The 17,972-nt window shown below is 42.6% G+C and overlaps 3 protein-coding genes across 4 annotated transcripts in view; 1 reads left to right on the top strand and 2 right to left on the bottom strand.

The window, feature by feature from the left end:
* The window catches only part of LOC103297588 (60S ribosomal protein L32-like), a 54,185-nt gene that overhangs the window by 18,728 nt on the left and 17,485 nt on the right, over window positions 1-17,972 (top strand). The gene's annotated exons all lie outside the window — the stretch shown is intronic.
* On the bottom strand, window positions 1,422-6,721 carry LOC103297719 (N-formyl peptide receptor 2-like). The gene is made up of 2 exons (XM_054709994.1): window positions 6,698-6,721; window positions 1,422-3,439 (listed from the first exon to the last, which is right to left on the bottom strand). Exon 2 carries the CDS (start codon window positions 3,426-3,428, stop codon window positions 2,424-2,426), a length of 1,005 nt encoding a protein of 334 aa, XP_054565969.1. The 5' UTR covers window positions 3,429-3,439; window positions 6,698-6,721; the 3' UTR covers window positions 1,422-2,423.
* On the bottom strand, window positions 10,239-11,446 carry LOC103297720 (N-formyl peptide receptor 2-like). Its single transcript, XM_008154466.3, has one exon. The coding sequence runs from the start codon at window positions 11,444-11,446 to the stop codon at window positions 10,442-10,444; it is 1,005 nt and encodes a 334-aa protein (XP_008152688.2). The 3' UTR covers window positions 10,239-10,441.

The raw sequence follows: 17,972 nt of genomic DNA, 5'->3' as shown, positions 1-17,972 counted from the left end.
ATAAGTAAATATACAACAAACAAACAAAAATAATAAATACAACATTATGTTGTATTCATTATTAAGACTACAACTCCAGAACAGCCAAACAAAGAGATGCATTGGGCAAGGTATGGGGGATGTGTGTGCACAGAGTTTTCATGTTCTCTTAGGGGCATCACCCTCCCAATACCTTGATGTGTGCAGCAACCTAGAAGCTCATCAACTCTTATTGTTCAAGAGTTTTATGGAGCTTAATATCCTCTGCCTTCCCAGCTACTGTTTCCAGATGTCAGTGTGTTGATCTGAAATTTTGGAAGCTTTAATGGCTTGGTCCCACTGAGGCTACCTAGGGGTGACCCTCACTCACCTCATTAACATAAATTTGATGTGATCTACAGGAACTCCTCATGATAAAAAGACACATGTCATTCAGGAAATTGCAAGTGTTTAGATGCCCGATGGCAAGGACCAGGGACAAAGACCAAATGTTTTTTTTGCATTAGAATCTGTATTTCGAGTTTATCTTTTACCAATGCATCAGGATGTTCTGTTACATGTTAGATGATAATGTGTGAGTGATTGGTTGCAAAAACCAAGAAAAAAGACTGAGAACTAATGTAGATTGATTTATTTCAAAGCAAAGACACTACTCAACAGTTAGCCAGAGTACTTTATTAGAAACAGAAAATCAAAATCTGAGGTGTTCATAAAAGATAAGCCACTTGAGGATTTGTAAAAATTTTGGGAATGGCAGTGAGAGTTTGTCCCCCATTCATGATTAATTCAGAATTTATTTTAATTAGACATTAAAGGTCCTCAGTTGATACCTGGATGATGCTATTATTCATTGTATCATAAATTATGTAACTCTTTGGGTTATAACTCTTTATCACATGTCAGGCACTATTTTACACATATGGTATTGTGTCGATTCATGAACAATAAAGGCCAAACCATGCCCTCAGATAGATTACATTCTTATTATGTGAAGATACCCCTACCATGTACTGTAAAACAGTTTTCATACTGTTTCATACCAATAAATTTGACCATTTGGAAAAAAATGACTAAATTTCTTGAATGTCATAGGTAACCAAAACAGACAGAAGAGGAAATAGAAAGTCTGAATAATCCCATAATTATTAAAGAAATTGAACCTGTTAGAAGTCTTCTTGTAAAGAAAACTCAATATCCACTTGGGTTCACTGGTGAATTTCTCTAAACATTTATAAAATATGCAACACCAGAGAATAGTATTGGATGAATCACTTCCCAGCTCTTTTTACATCGTGGGATGTAAAACCTGATGCGGCTATAAGTGGAAAGTGAAAGAACATATGCATCTTTACATGTAAATATAAATGCAGACATTCCAAACCAGTCTAGAGTGGTTTGGAAATACATAAAGTATATAATGTATACATAAAGTATATATATGTACATATATATAGTATATATATGAAGTATATATATGTTTTATATATATACAGTATACATATAGTGTATAATGATCAAGTGTGGTTATTCTATGAATACAAAGGTAGTTTAACACTAAAAAATGAATATAGTTTATGATGGTGTAAGTAAAATGATAAAAATAATATGATCACCTTAATAGCTGCAGAACATGCATTTGATACAATCCAGTAGTAATTTATGATTAAGAAAAGAAAACTGTTAGTAAATTAGGAATAGGAAACTTCTGTGGTCAGATAAAAACTAGATAAAAATAATCTACAGGAAACATTTTACTTCATGGTGAAATACCAAAGTTTTCCCTTTAATATACTTTCTCATCTAAGCTTTCCTCCTTCCTCTTCTCAGCCCTCTCCTGTTTCCCACCTCCACTGGGTATAGGCTGAGGTGCCAAAATAAAAAATGAGAGCGATAATAACCGGATGCCCATTTCTTATCTCCAAATCAGGGGGCACCAAAGTGTTTTTCATGATGAATGTTTCAGTGTGGAGAAGAGGCTATTCATTCATGTCACCGCTGCCAGATTGTCTAGCTACATTCAGGCCAGAACAGAAATTGCTTCCCAGAAATCCCCTCAGAGACAGTCCAACCCCTCCCAACACCCCAGCCTGCTGGTTCCTGGGACTGGCCCTGAGAGTGCCCTAGGCAAGTATGTAAGGCAGTTTTTCCTTATCTGAGGTGGGTCATTCTCCAGTAGCCCCATCCATCTGCACTGTCCTATAAACTCCTTTTCACCTGCCATGTGGCAGGGAGGACATCCGTGTCATCTTGCTGCCTCCCAAGCTGAGCCTTGTATGTATGTTCCCTTAATAAACTCTCAGTGTAATAATGGGGCCCTCAGTCTCTTTCTACAGTCTCTTGGGCAGGGAAATTTTACCTAACACTCAGTATGACCTCAGGTAAGATGAAGCTGGAAGAGGGAGCTGGACAGCAGCAGGCAAAGCTCATAAATGATCCCAGTCACCTCACATCTCCTGTAATTCGGCCTCAGTAGGAAGTGAAGAAGATTTGGTTGTTGTGTGACTGGTTGGGGCTGAGTCCTCAGTCAGGGCCCTCTCCAGACTGGCAGGCAGGGAGTGGATCAGTCTCTTTCGGAAGTCTCTCCCCAGGAAGACATAGAGCATTGGGTTGAGGCAGCTGTTGAAGAAGGCCAGGGTGCTTGTTAGGTACATCAGGAGACCAAAGATGTACATTCCTTCAAACACCACCTCTCTGATCCAAACTGTGTGTAGAAGAAGGCATAGTTGAAAGGGGAACCAACAAATAAAGAAGGAAGCCACCACAGCAGTGAGGACCCGTAAGGGACGGCCGAGCTTAATTGTGCCCTTTTTGTGGATCTTGGCTGCAATGAGCCCATAGCAGATGGCGATGATGGACATCGGTAGAGTGAAGCCAATGACAAACCGGTTGATCCCTATGATTGCTAATGTGGTAAACAACCTCTGCAACTTCTCTTCTTCACTGATGTCACCCCAGAAGTCAATGTTGAAATCACAGTATATATCCCCGTTATCATCCGTTACTGTAGTCAAGAAGATGAGAACTGGCAAGTTAAGGAGTAGAGAAAGAATCCAGGGTACAATGATCACTTTTTTAGCTAGACTTAGAGTGCGGTGGTTCTGGGCCCAGACCGGATGCAGGACACAAATACAGCGGTCCAGAGCAATGAAAGCAATGAGGAAGACACTGGCATACAGATTTGTGTCTACCATAAGAAAAACTAACTTGCATAGGAACCAGCCAAACGGCCATTGTCCTCTCATGGTATTTGAAACCATGATGATTGGCAGAGTGGCGCTGAAGAGGAAGTCGGCTAAGGCCAGGTTCAGGTAACACAAGGTGGTGACTGTGCGTGCCATCCGGAATCCAGCCACCCAGATCACAAGCCCATTGCCCACGATGCCGAGGACACAGGTGATCCCTTGCATCACCAATGTGAAGATCTGCGGAGCAATGCAGCCAGGTTCCATCCTGCCCACACCTGAAACATTTCAACAATGGGAATGTGTCAGCGGTGCACCGTACTGCAGCATTTCTGTTCAGGCCAACAACTTCCACTAGAGCTTCCTCTCCAGACCCACTCCCCTGAACCTTGTGGCTAGTCACTAAAATTGGACAGACTCTTGGCTGTTCCTTTGGGAAAGGACACTTCTCCATATTCCCATAGTTATTAACATACATTCTACCAATTAGGCTGATTATTCAACCAAGAGTGTTACAAGGCTCCTGTCCATCAGCGGAATCCTGAGCTGAGGGTGTATAAACAACAGAAAATCGATGGGAGGTATGGTGGGCACAGTGAGGGAGCACTAGACTCAGAGTGAGTATGGTCACAACCCTTCCTCCCATGACTCAATGCCTAGATGCTGGCAGGCTCTGCCGCCTCTGCCAGCCCCAGGTTCTCACCGACTCCCAGCTCCTGTTCCTCCCCCGTGAGAATCCTTGACCTATTGATGGATTAGGCTTTAAAGTTTTAGAATGCGGTTTGAGTCTATCGCTTGAACAATTACTAGTAATATATTGTAACATGTTACATCCTGTGGAGTCTGTGGTGGTGGAGGTCAGTGAGGGGCCCTTCTTTACCTTCAACCCTCTGTGTGCCACTGTCTGTCTGATATGGAGCTCTTCTCTGTTTGAGATACAAGGGATTTTCACTCATGGTATAGCTTTGGCATAGGGAATATGAGACTAATAGGTTCAGTTCATATTTGTGGGCTCTTATTAGAAACCATGCATTATATTAAGTGGGGATCATATATAAATGCTGATACAACAAGGAAGGATGATTGTGCAATGACAGGTGGGAAAAAGCCCAGGAGGGAAAGTTGTGAAATTATGGGCCCACTCTCTCAGTGCAGGGTGGGGGAGAACCTGTGGTCCAGATGGGACTCAGGTGGATTATGATGGCTGCTATTTGGTGTCTCATTAAAGGTGTCATTTATACTACAGTGTATCAGCTCCAATGACAACATCCTTGCTTTTGGGTTGGTACCATCAACCACGGGATGATGGGAGGAAGTGACCTCCCAATGTTAAAATTGTTAAAGGGGCCCCACTGAATTGATGAGCACAGATTATACGTGGAAACTCAGCAGTCCCTTGTTATTTTACTCTGTCATCATGTTTGCATTTCCATGGTTTGGAAATAATCGTTTCAGTACTTCTTTTTTCTCAAAATAATTTTTTTAAAATATGTTTTTATTGATTTTAGAGAGAGGGTAAGGAAGAGAGATAGAGAGAAACATGGATGAAAGACAAACATCAATCAGCTGCCTCCTGCATGCCCTGAACTGGGGATCTAGGCCAAAACCCGGTGACCTCTTGGTTCATGGGTCAACGCTCAACCACTGAACCACCCTGGCCTGCCTCTCTTTAAACTTCTTGAACTCCTCCCCATTCCTGCTCTAAGCAGATGCCCTTGCCTCATATTTTAATGAGTAAACGGTAATAATGGTTGTGAACCTTTTTGCCTTCTCTCCAGCAAACCCCCCTGTATAGCTGTACCTGTATAGTGAATGGAGTTCTTGTTCTTCCCCTTTCACGTTTGCTCTGCATTTCCCCCTCTCACCTTCCCAACAATGCCCCTCCTGCAGTGTCCCTTTTCTTTTCAGCCAAAACATCCTCAAGATTTTCCTTCTGCTGTATCATTCTGTCACACCAACAGGACCATATGCCCTCCCTTCACAAAGCAACCGCCCGTGGCCCATGCTCCTTTTCAGCTTCAGCCCTGTGCTCTCTCAAGAGAATTCTCTTGGTGAAGCATATTCACGGCCAAACACTAGAAGGCAGAGTTGTCTCCACTTGTCACCTCGGCTTGACTCCTAAATTCACTGCGAATTGACTTGGTCCTGAACACTCCACAGACTGTGCTCCCCTTAAGAATGCCCACGGCCTCCGTGTCACTCCTCCAGTAGTGCCTTCTCGGTGCCTATCCTGATATCTCAGTTAGATGGGACCCATAAACCACTTTCTCCTCCTCATGCCAGTTGATGATAAAATGTCCACGCAACGCAATCTTGGTTGTGTTTATAGCTCAATAGGCCACTTCACCTCAGTCGTATTTACTAGCCTTTTCTCCTCCCAGTCCGAAGGCTGCCTCGGATACACCAAACTCTTGACTCCCCCCAAATCTCCCTCTCTCTCAATATTCCGTGCCTGTTTGTAATTTAAGTACTCAATTGTTAAATCTCTAAATCGAACACATCCTTGCACTCCCTTTCCATGACCATCCCATCCAAGTCAACCAAGGCTCTCTACAAAATAACTGAGTCCACACGTGGAATGGTTTCCCTCACCATAACCCTTGTCTGTATCCCTTATCTGGCTGCAGATCTGCACTAACCTTCCAAATCGCTTGTTCTTGCTTCTGATGCTGTCCCCACCCAAATCCGTTCTCTGGACATAAGCCAAATGATCTCTTAGAAACACAGATCATACCATGACATTATTCTGCTCAACAGCCTCCAATGGCTTCCAAACTCCTAACTCAAGTTCCCCAAGCACTCGTGGGTCTGCACTGTGCACCCTTCAGAACTCATAGATCCACTGTCATCTGACACCCTGTGGTGAATCCACACAGAATCCCTTTGATTTCTTGAATGTGCCAAGCTCATTGCCATCTCGGGGCTTTTTCAGCCTCTGTTCCTTTTGCCTACTATGCCCCTCCTTTTAAGCTTCCCACATCTGGCACTCTCTGAATATTGCTATCTCAGCTTAGATATTATATTCTCAGAGGGGTCCTTGCTGACTAACAGTGTAAAGCAGCTTCCCCAAGAACAGCTGCATCACCAGGGACTGTCCTTGTTTATTTGTCCATTCATTTATTTTCTGTTTTTCTAAATACTCTCTACATTCATACACATGCAACAGAAGACTACATGGTTCATTCAGTGCTATATCTCTATAGCCATGCAGTGAGTCTCGTATGTAATATATTTTTAAAGTAAAAGAAATAAATTTTAATAATTTATTTTATTTAACTCAACACATAGAGACTATCATTTGAGCCTAACCAATCTGAGAATTTTCAATGAGACATTTTCTCTTTTTCATACTAAGTCTTTGAATATCAGAATTCATTTTTGACTGCAGCTCAATTCAGGTCAGATTAGCAAAAACTTAATAGTCATATGTGGCAAGTGGATTGTTATTGGACAGTCCAGCTCTAGAGCTCAGGAGGTATCTGCCACATAATAGAAGCTCTCATAACAATTTTTAAATTCTCAGGCTTGGAACTTACCACCAGCTGCGACCTGTTCCTGTGGCCAGTTCCTGGCTTGCTGTGGCAGGAGGGCTTCAGCAGATGCTTTATTGAAGGACAAGGGGGAGGGACAATGGGGCTCAACCAGTCAGGTGACAGATGCCGAGATCTTGCAATTTCCATAAAACACTCTGGATATGTTGTCAGGGTACTTTATTTATTTATTTAAAAATATGTATTTATTAATTTCAGAGAGGAAGGGAGATGGAGAGAGAGATAAAAGCATCAACGATGTGATTCATGATCAGCTGCCTCCTGCATGCCCCTTACTGGGGATCGAGCCCGCAACCCAGGCATGTGCCCTTGACCGGAATTGAACCGGGGACCCTTCAGTCTGTATGCTGATGCTCTATCCACTGAGCAAAAGAGTACACTAGGGCAGGGTACCCTTTTTAGAACCTTAGTGTCTGAATATTTCCCTCACCTCCTACCCAGTGGGAGACTGGAGTTCAGTGCTCTAAATATCAAGGGTCAAGGATGTTTTGTGTCCGGGTCCTTTCTCTTTTAAAGATTCAGGGAAATGAAAGAAACAATTACTGATGTGAGAGGATTTTGAGGCAAGCAGTAAAAAACATTTAATGGTTAAAAAAACCTTGTTTCTGCACTCAAACAACACTTCAGACATCAGAGGTGTGGGTTTGTTCTGTACTGAAACATTCTCCAGTTCTCTGTGGACCTGACCTGGGTGTTCTACAGTCTAATTCCGTCTGACACTGTCTGGAATTAGGATCAGATCCTACAAGGTACAGGGCTCAGGGCTACAAGGCTACCCCACTTCAGGTGCCACTTGGGAGTCCCAGGTTGCCAATTGTACTCAAGACTGACCAGCTGTAAATCAGGGGTCCCCATAGTCCCCCTCCTTAGGTACAATGATTTGCTAGGATGACTCACAGAACTCAAGAAGGAATCTACTGGTACATGTTTAGCAATTCATTATTAAGAATACAACTCAGAACAGTCAAATCGAAGAGATGCATTGGGCAAGGTATGGGGGATGTGTGTGCACATAGTTTCCAAGTTCTCTCTGGGGCATTATCCTCCCAATACCTTGATGTGTTCAGCTACCTGGAAAATCATCAAGTCCTGTGGTTCAAGAGTTTTTATGGAGCTTAATATCCTGCGCCTTCCCAGCTATTGTTTCCAGAAGTTAGTGTGTTGAGCTGAAATTTAATCACTTGTTACTACTGAGGCTACCTAGGGGTCCATCCTAACATACCTCATTAGCATAAATTTTGTGTGCTCCAAAGGGACTCATCGTGATAAAAAGACAGTTCTAGCCCTAGATGGGTTGGCTCAATGGATAGAGCATTGGCTCTTGGAATAAAGGGTCCCGGGTTCCATTTTGGCCAAGGGCCTATACCTCAGTTGCAGGCTCTATCCCTGGCCTTGGTTGGAGTGGATGTGGCAGGTAACCAATCGAGCTCTCTCTCTCTCTCTCTCTCTCTCTCTCTCTCTCTCTCTCTCTCCCTTCCACTCTCTAAAAACCTTCAGGTGAGGATTAACAAAAATAAATCAACAAAATTAACATAAGCATGCAGGAAACTTTAAAAAAAAATTGATAAAAGACACCTTTATCATTTAGGAAATTGCAAGTGTTTAGATGCCAGTTGTAAGAACCATGGACTAACACCAACATATTTTTTTGCATTTGAATATTTATTTTGAGTTCACCTTTGCCAATGCATCAGGATGTTCTGTTACACATTAGATGACAATGTGTGAGTGATTATTTGCGGAAACCAAGAAAAAAGGCTGAGAACTACTGTAGATTGATTTATTTCAAAGCAAAGTCACCAGTCAACAGTTAGCCAGAATACTTTATTTGAAACAGAAAGTCAAAATCTGAGGTGTTCATAAAAAGATAAGCCACTTGAGGATTTGTAAAAATTTTGGAAATGGCAGCAAGAGTTCAGTAAACAGGCCCCCATTCATGATGAATTCAGAGTTCATTTAATTTTACATTAAAGGTTTTCAGTTGATACCAGGATGATGCTATTATTTATTGAGTCATTAGTTATATAACTCCTTCTTGGGTGTCTATCACATGTCAGGCACTATTTTACACATATGGTTTTGGGATTCATTCATGAACAATAAAGGTCAAACCCTGCCCTCAGATAGATTACATTCTTATCATGTAAAAATACCCCTACCAAGTACTGTAACACAGTTGTCATACTCTTTCATACCAATAAATTTGACTATTTGGAAAATATGGCTAAATTCCTTGAATGTCACAGATTACCAAAACAGAGAGGTAATAGAAGGTCTGAATAGTCTGAAGTTATTAAAGGAATTGAGTCTGTTAAGAAGTCTTCTCAAGCCCTGGCCTGTTTGGCTCAGTGGATAGAGTGTTGGCCTGCGGACTGAGGGTCCCGGGTTCGATTCCGGTCAAGGGCATGTACCTTGGTTGTGGGCACATCCCCGGTAGGGGGCGTGCAGGAGGCAGCTGATTGATGTTTCTCTCTCATTGATGTTTCTGACTCTCTATCCCTCTCCCTTCCTCTCTGTAAAAAATCAATAAAATATATTTTAAAAAAAAAGAAGTCTTCTCAAAAAGAAAGCTCAAGACTGGTGAATTTCTCTAAACGTTAATAAAAAATATAACACCAGAGAATAGGAGGAATCACTTCCCAGCTCTTTTTCTTTTGATGTAAAACCTGACATAGATATAATAGGAAAGTAAAAGACTAAACCCATCTTTACATAATCATAAATGCAGAAATTCCAAACCCATTTAGTGAGATTAATTAGAAATATACAAAATATATCATGACCAACTGTGGTTATTCTATGAATACAAAGGAAATTTGACATTCAAAAATAAATACAGTTTATGATGGTGTAAGTAAAATGGTAAAAATAATATCATCTTAATAGCTGCTGAATATGCATTTGATATAGTCCAGCACTTATTCATGATTTTAAAAAAGAAGCAAACCATTAGTAAAGTAGGAATAAGAAACTTGTTTTCAGATTTAAAAAATAGATAAAAACGAATCTACAGGAAACATCTTATTTCATGATGAAATACTAGTTTTTGCCTTAATATACTCTCTCATCTAAGCTTTACAGATTCCCCATCCATCTTCCTCTTCCTGTCCCTGTATTCTTTCCCATGATCACCTATCCCCAGGGTAGAACCAAAAATAAAAGCAATATACCCTGATGCCCATTTCTTCCCCCAGATCAGGGGTCACCAAAGTACTTTTCCTGATGAGTGTGGTTCAGCGTGAAGAAGAGGCTATTCACTGATGTTATCGCTGCCAGACTGTCTGGCCAGTTCCAGCTAGGTTCAGGCCAGAGCAGAGATCGCTTTCCAGAAATTCCCTCAAAGACAGTCCAACCCCTCCCAACACCCCCAGCCTACTGGTTCCTTGGACGGCCCCTCACTGTGTTTTGGGAAAGTATATAAGGCATTTTCTCCTTGTCTGAAGTGGGTTATTCTCCAGTACCTCCATCCATCTGCACTGTCCTATAAACTCCTTATCACCTGCCATGTGGCAGGGAGGACATCCGTGTCATCTTGCTACCTCCCAAGCTGAGCCTTGTATGTATGTTCCCTTAATAAACTCTGAGTGTAATAATGGGGCCCTCAGTCTCTTTCTACAGTCTCTTGGGCAGGGAAATTTTACCTAACACTCAGTATGACCTCAGGTAAGATGAAGCTGGAAGAGGGAGCTGGACAGCAGCAGGCAAAGCTCATAAATGATCCCAGTCACCTCACATCTCCTGTAGTTCGGCCTCAGTAGGAAGTGAAGAAGATTTGGTTGTTGTGTGACTGGTTGGGGCACAGTCCTCAGTCAGGGCCCTCTCCAGACTGGCAGGCAGGGAGTGGATCAGTCTCTTTCGGAAGTCTCTCCCCAGGAAGACATAGAGCATTGGGTTGAGGCAACTATTGAAAAAGGCCAGGGTGCTTGTTAGAGATAGCAGGAGAAGAATGATATTGTACTTTCCTTTCAGTATTGCTCTGATATAGAGTGTGTTCAGAAGAAGACACAGTTGAAAGGGGAAGCAGCAAATGAAAAAGGAAGCTCCAACAACTGCGAGGACCCGTAAGGGACGGCTGGACTTTGTCACGCCCTTGTTTCGGATCTTGGCTGCAATGAGCCCATAGCAGATGGCGATGATGGACATCGGTAGAGTGAAGCCAATGACAAACCGGTTGATCCCTATGATTGCTAATGTGGTAAACAACCTCTGCAACTTCTCTTCTTCACTGATGTCACCCCAGAAGTCCAAGTCGAAACCACAGTATATATCCCCGTTATCATCCGTTACTGTATTGATGAAGATGACAGCTGGCAAGTTAAGGAGTAGAGAAAGAATCCAGGGTACAATGATCACTTTTTTAGCCAGACTTAGAGTGCGGTGGTTCTGGGCCCAGACCGGATGCAGGACACAAATACAGCGGTCCAGAGCAATGAAAGCAATGAGGAAGACACTGGCAAACAGGTTTGTGTCTATCATAATGTTAAATAACTTGCATAGGAACTGGCCATAAGGCCATCGTGCCTGCATAGAACTTACAACAATGAAGAATGGCAGAGTGGCGCTGAAGAGGAAGTCGGCTAAGGCCAGGTTCAGGTAACACAAGGTGGTGACTGTGCGTGCCATCCGGAATCCAGCCACCCAGATCACAAGCCCATTTCCCACGATGCCGAGGACACAGGTGATCCCATGCGCCACAAATAAGAAGATCTGCGGAGCAGTGTAGCCAGGTTCCATCCTGCCCACACCTGAAACATTTCAACAATGGGAATGTGTCAGCGGTGCACCGTACTGCAGCATTTCTGTTCAGGCCAACAACTTCCACTAGAGCTTCCTCTCCAGACCCACTCCCCTGAACTTTGTGGCTAGTCACTAAAATTGGACAGACTCTTGGCTGTTCCTTTGGGAAAAGACACTTCTCCATATTCCCATAGTTATTAACATACATTCCACCTATTAGGCTGATTACTTAGCCAAGAGTGTTACAAGGCTCCTGTCCATCAGTGGAATCCTGAGCTGAGGGTGTATAAACAACAGAAAATCGATGGGAGGTATGGTGGGCACAGTGAGGGAGCAGTAGACTCAGAGTGAGTATGGTCACAACCCTTCCTCCCATGACTCAATGCCTAGATGCTGGCAGGCTCTGCCGCCTCTGCCAGCCCCAGGTTCTCACCGACTCCCAGCTCCTGTTCCTCCCCCGTGAGAATCCTTGACCTATTGATGGATTAGTCTTTAAAGTTTAGGGTGTGGTTTGAGTTTATGGCTGAAGGTAATCTTGAACAGTTACTGGTCATATATTGTAACATGACATTCTGAGCAGTCTGTGCTAGAAGAGGTTAGTAAATTCAGCCCTTCTGTTTTCCATTGTCCCTGTTTACCATGGAGCTCTCTGTTTGAGATACAAGAAATTTTCACTCATGGTATAGCTTTAGTATCTGTGGCATAGATAATATTAGAATAATAGATTTAGTTAATATTTGTGGGGTTCTTACTAGAAACCATGCATTCTATTAAATGGCAATGCTATATATATATGTATATATATGTATATATATATATACACACACACACATATCTATATATACATATATATATATATATGTATATATATATGTATATACACACACACTAGTATATCCAGTTGACTTACACTAGTATATCCAATTGACTTACACACGGTAGTATATCCAGTTGACTTACACACAACTCTATTATGGTCATTATATCTAGTTTTCATAAGAATAAATTGATATTCAGAGCAATTATGAGACCTAGAAGGTCAGTTAGGTAGTAAGTGGTAGAGGTAGGACTTGAATCCAGCTAGATCTGAGTCCTTCCTCTACTATACCACTGTGACATTCATTGCTGAATTTCCACCCGATACCCATTTCTTCATTAAAAAAACTTATTCTTAATCCTCACCAGAGGATATATATATATATATATATATATATATATATTATTATTGATTTTTTACAGAGAGGAAGGGAGAGGGATAGAGAACTAGAAACATCGATGAGAGAGAAACATCGATCAGCCACCTCCTGCACGCCCCCCACTGGGGATGTGCCCGCAACCCATGTACGTGCCCTTGACCGGAATCGAACCCGGGACCCCTCGGTCCGCAGGTAGACGCTCTATCCACTGAGCCAAACCGGTTTCGGCCAGAGGATATATTTTAAAAATACATTTTTATTGATTTGAGAGAGAGGGGGAGGGAAAAGGAGAGAGAGAGAGAAACATTATCTATCGGCTGTCTCCTGCATATCCCCTATGCGGGATCGAGCCTGTAATCCAGGCATGTGCCCGGACTGGGACTCTCACCAGTGACCTCTTGGTGCATGGGATGACGTTCAACCAACTGAGCCACATGGTTGGGTTCCCCCATTCTTCTCTGCTGACCATACCTCAGTTGTATTTAGTTTCTCACTCTTCAGGGAAGATGTTCCTCTCCATCTTTGGAGGCAAATCCTGATAGTCTCATTCGTAACTGGAATTTGCTTTGCTTTGCAAAGGAGTATCTTAGCAGTGGAACATGACCAAATCCTGTGCAATAACACTAGGGGAAGATATCCTGGGGAGCTTTTGGCATAAATTTTGCTTGCTCTTAGGAATAAGAATGCACAAAAATATAGTAGTTATTGCCTCTGGACCGGGGCACATCTGTAACTGTTGCCTCCAGATTCAACCCAATATCTGTGTGACCCACTTGTCTATTCCACCTATCCAAGCTCCTCATTCTGTGGTCTATGAGCTTTACAGAAACATCCAGGGTGGCTTTTGAAATGCACATTCATGAACCCATCCTTGAATCTCATTGCATAACATCTAGGGTAATTTTGTATGGCCTAAAAAATTGAGAATCATCTTAGCCTAGGCTTACTTGCTTCCTGCAGAGACATACCAATTTTTGAGCACCGATGTACATTTAGTACTTGTAATAATATTGCAAGCCCAGCCAGCATGGCTCACCACTGGTTGGGTGTCAACCTATGAACCAGGAGGTTGAAGTTTGGTTCCCGGTCAGGGCACATGCCCGAGTTGTGGGCTTGATCCGCGGAGGGGGAAGGGGGGGGGGCGTGCGAAAGCAGCTGATCAATGATTCTCTCTCTCCCTTCTTCTCTGAAAGAAATAAAAAAGTATATAAATAATATTGCAAGACACCCATTATGATCCCTTTTTCACCAGGGGGAAATCATGGTCTAAGGGTTTCAGTAGTTGTTCACTGCCATGAGCCCAGCCAGCCAGTGGAGACAGCAAGCTTTGAAAACCAGATTGAGCTGATTCCAGAGCCACTGCCTTTGCCACTGTAAATACTGTCTTCTAAAGATCCCTCCCCCAATATTACCTGGAGATGACCATACCCTAGTATGACAATTTACTTCATTTTCCCCCTTTTTCTTTTGTTCCTGTTTCACTTAACACTTTCACCCAGTTGTCTATGGGATGTTGCTTCACGTAGGGCAGGGTTTCTCATTCTTGGCAACATTGATATTTGGGTGGATAATTCTTTGTTTTGGGGGACTGTCCTCTACATTATAGAATGTTTATCCACCTCTCTGGCCTCCTGCAAGAACCCAGTAGCAACACCTTCCAGCTATAAGTGTCAAATGTCCTCAGGGGGTAAAATCACCTCTAGTTGAGAGTCAGTATTTTACGGGAGTGTTGGTCACTGGAGTTATGTCAATCTGTACTCTAATCTCTTCTCTGACACCTTGCCCAATATGAGTGTTTAGTTAGTGATATCTCTTTGAACTACAGTTTGCTCCTCTACAGATAGGGTGATTTTCTGGTTAAAACAATTTTTAGGTGAGGATTAGATGAGAATAGACATGGAAATCTTTTAGGGTGGACCAGTGTCTTTAACACATGGGGACTCTTGGTGCTCACCAGCCTCTGTCCTGTGTCCTAGGACACAATCCTGGACCATACATTGTGGAAGCTCAAGTTCAGGTCAAGAACAATGGTGATCATTATTGTATTAACTACTTATGAACATCTTGTATGTGCCAAGAGCTCCTCTCTTAATCCTCAGGAAAAGTCCTCTTATATGGCTCTTGAGGATTGCATGTGTGAATATGTGTAAAGCACTAAGCATACTCTGTGACTTTCAAAATATGGAATCATGGTAGTTATAACTAGTATAACCATTGTACTGATCAGGAAGTGAAGGCTTAAACTGGTTATATTAATTTTTTGAAAGCCCCCAGTTAGTAAGAGGGAGAGCCTGAATTTGAGCTCAGGATTCCACCAGAAATCTCCTCTTAACTTTCTCCCACCCCATACTTCTTCTACAGGGTCAGTTCTCTCTACCCACCCAGTCGACACCCTACAAGGGCCTCAGAGGATATGATGAGCTCAACAATTTCTTAAATTATTGGTTTAAAAATGTTGATACAACAAGGAAGGATGATTGGGCAATGATAGTTAGGGAAAGGTCAATGCGACAGAGTTGTGAAATTATGGGCCCACTCTCATTGCAGGGTGGGGGAGAACCTGTGTTCCACAGATGGTGCTCAGATGGGTTATGATGGCTGCTATTCGGTGACTCATAAAAGGTGTCATTTACAGGACAATTTATCAACTCCAATGACAACATCCTTGCTTTTGGATTAGTGTCATCATACATTGGGCAGAGAGAGCAACCTGCCCAAGATCAGAATTGTTGCAGGGCACCACCCAATTTATGACCACAGATTTTACATGGGAACTCAGCAGTCCCTTGTTATGTTCCTCTCTTTCTTCATCATGTTTGCATCTTCATGCTTTGAAGTTCTGATTTCTCCTCAGATTTCTTAACCTCCTCCCCATTCCTGCTCTCAGCTGATGCCCTTGACTAATATTTTAATGAGAAAAGGGTAATGATTGTGAACTTTTTAGCCTTCGCTCAAGCATACTCTCTAGTGTGTCTGTACCTGTTAGTGAGTGAGTCAAGAGTTCTTGTTCATTCCCCCTTCATGTTTGCTCTGGATCCTCTCTCTGTCCCACTTTCCCAACAATTCCCCATCTGCAATATCACTTACCTGCCAAAACTTCCCCAAGATATTCTTTCTACGAGACCATTCCATCAGACAAACATGATCATAGCCCCTCCCTTCACAAAGAAACTGTCCTTGGCCTAAGCTCCTTTCCAGCTTCAGCCTTGTTCTCTCAAGAAAATTCTCACAGTGAAGAGTATTCACAGCCAAACGCTGAAAGGCAGTGTCTCCACTTGTCATCTCAATTTTTCTCCTAAACTCACTGCAAATTGACTTAGGTCCTGAGCACTCCACGGACTGTGCTCCCCTTAAGGAGGCCTATGGCCTCCATGTCACCGCCCCAGTGTGCCTTCTCAGGTCTTATCCTGATATCTTAGTGACATGAGACCCATAAACCACATCCTCCTTCTGAAAACAAGTTTTTTATGCCTTTAGATGGTAAAATGCACACACTTTGGTTATCTTTAAAGCTCCGTTGGTCACTTCAACTCAGTATTATTTACTTTCTTTTTCTCCTCTAATTAAAAAAAACACACCCACCATTTATTATTGAAAGTATTACAGATGTCCCCCCTTTCCCCTCCCCCCACCCCCCTTCCACCTGATTCCCATCCCACCCCAGGCCTTTACCACCCTATTGTCTGTGTCCATAGATAGTGCATATATGCATATAAGTTCTTTGATTAATCTCTCCCAGACCCCCCTCTTTTCGTCCCTCTGAGATTTGTCAGTCTGTTCCATGTTTCTATGCCTCTAGTTCTATTTTATTCATCATTTTCTTTTATTCATTGGATTCCTTGTTCATTTATTTTGATTTTTAGATTCAATAGTTGAGATATGCATTTATTACCATTTTATTGTTCATTTTTTTAAAAAGTATTTTTTTAATTTATTTCAGATAGAGCAAGGGAGAGAGAGAGGGAGAGGGAAAGAGGGGAGAGGGAGAGAGAGAAACATCCAAGTGAGAGACACATGGATTGGTTGCCTCCCACACCTGCCCCTACCAGGGCTGGTGAATCTGCAACAGAGGTACCCTTGACCAGGAATCGAACCCACAATCCTTTGGTCCACAGGCCTATGCTCTAACCAGTGAGACAAACTGGCCAAGGCCGAGTTGTGAATTTTGATGTGAGAGGAGGCGAGTACCACTTTTGCCTACGCTGCCATCTTGACCAGAAGCCTCTTTCTCCTGTAAATTTAACTCCAAATGTTGTGGAGCTCCTGCCTCCTCTGTTCTCTACTTGTTGCGTAGGCGGTGTCACCCAGTCTCGTAGCTTGTAACGTTACACTGATAACTTCCGATCTGTGGAATCAGCCTTGGCTCCTCCGCAGAGTTCTCCCCTGATATGTAACCAGCTGACTCTTGACATCTCCCCATGGGAGTCCCACAGGCACCCCAAACATAACATTGCCTAAACCCAGCTCTTAGTTCTTCCGTCCTCTCATATCTGGAACTCACCCAATATTCTGTGTCTATTTGGAGACAAAACATTCAGTAGTTGAATTTCTAAATGTATTACTTATCCTTGATTTCTTTTTCCCTGACCATCCAATCCAAGTCAATCAATTCTATTTACAAAGCAACTGAGTTGATATCTGGAATCATTTTTATTGCCATTACCCTTGTCCATGGTCCTTGTCTGACTGTTTATTGGCACTAACTTTGTAAATAGCTTTTTCTTACCACTGATGCTGCACCCTCCCCCCTGCCGCCCAGCCCATTCTCCAGACACAAGCCAAATGATCTTTTATAAACACAAATCATACCATGACATTATTCTGCTCAATACCCTCCAATGGCTTCCAAACTCCTAACTCAAGCTCACCAAGCACTCGTGGGTCTGCCCTGGTTAACCCTCAGACCTCACACATCCGCGGTCCTCTCTCACCTGCTGTCCTCTCACACACTGTGATGGATCCACACTGAATTCCTTCGATTTCTTGAACATGCCAACCTCATCGCCATCTCAGGGCTTTTGTATCCCCTGTTCCTTCTGCCTACTATGCTTTCTTTCAAGTTTCCCACATGTGTCTCTTTCTCAATATTCTTAGCTTAGATATTATAGTCTCAGAGAGGTCCTTGCTGACCCACAATGTAAAGCAACTACCCCAGGTGTAGTCTGTCTCACTAGGTACTGTTCTTGTTTATTTTTTATTTTTATTCTAAACACCCTCCACATTAGTACATATGCTGCAAAGATTACCAAGTTTTCTCAGTACTGTATTTCTACAGTCACTCTGGCCAATAAAAACATAAATGCAAGCCACTTATGTGACTTGAAATT

Source organism: Eptesicus fuscus, chromosome 21 (assembly GCF_027574615.1).
Source record: "Eptesicus fuscus isolate TK198812 chromosome 21, DD_ASM_mEF_20220401, whole genome shotgun sequence".
Lineage (NCBI taxonomy): Eukaryota > Metazoa > Chordata > Mammalia > Chiroptera > Vespertilionidae > Eptesicus > Eptesicus fuscus.
This window is presented reverse-complemented; position numbering and strand designations above follow the sequence as displayed.

Excerpts from the sequence above, each read along its gene's own strand:
- LOC103297719 (XM_054709994.1), bottom strand. The coding sequence starts at position 3,428 with ATGGAACCTGGCTGCATTGCTCCGCAGATCTTCACATTGGTGATGCAA.
- LOC103297720 (XM_008154466.3), bottom strand. The coding sequence starts at position 11,446 with ATGGAACCTGGCTACACTGCTCCGCAGATCTTCTTATTTGTGGCGCAT.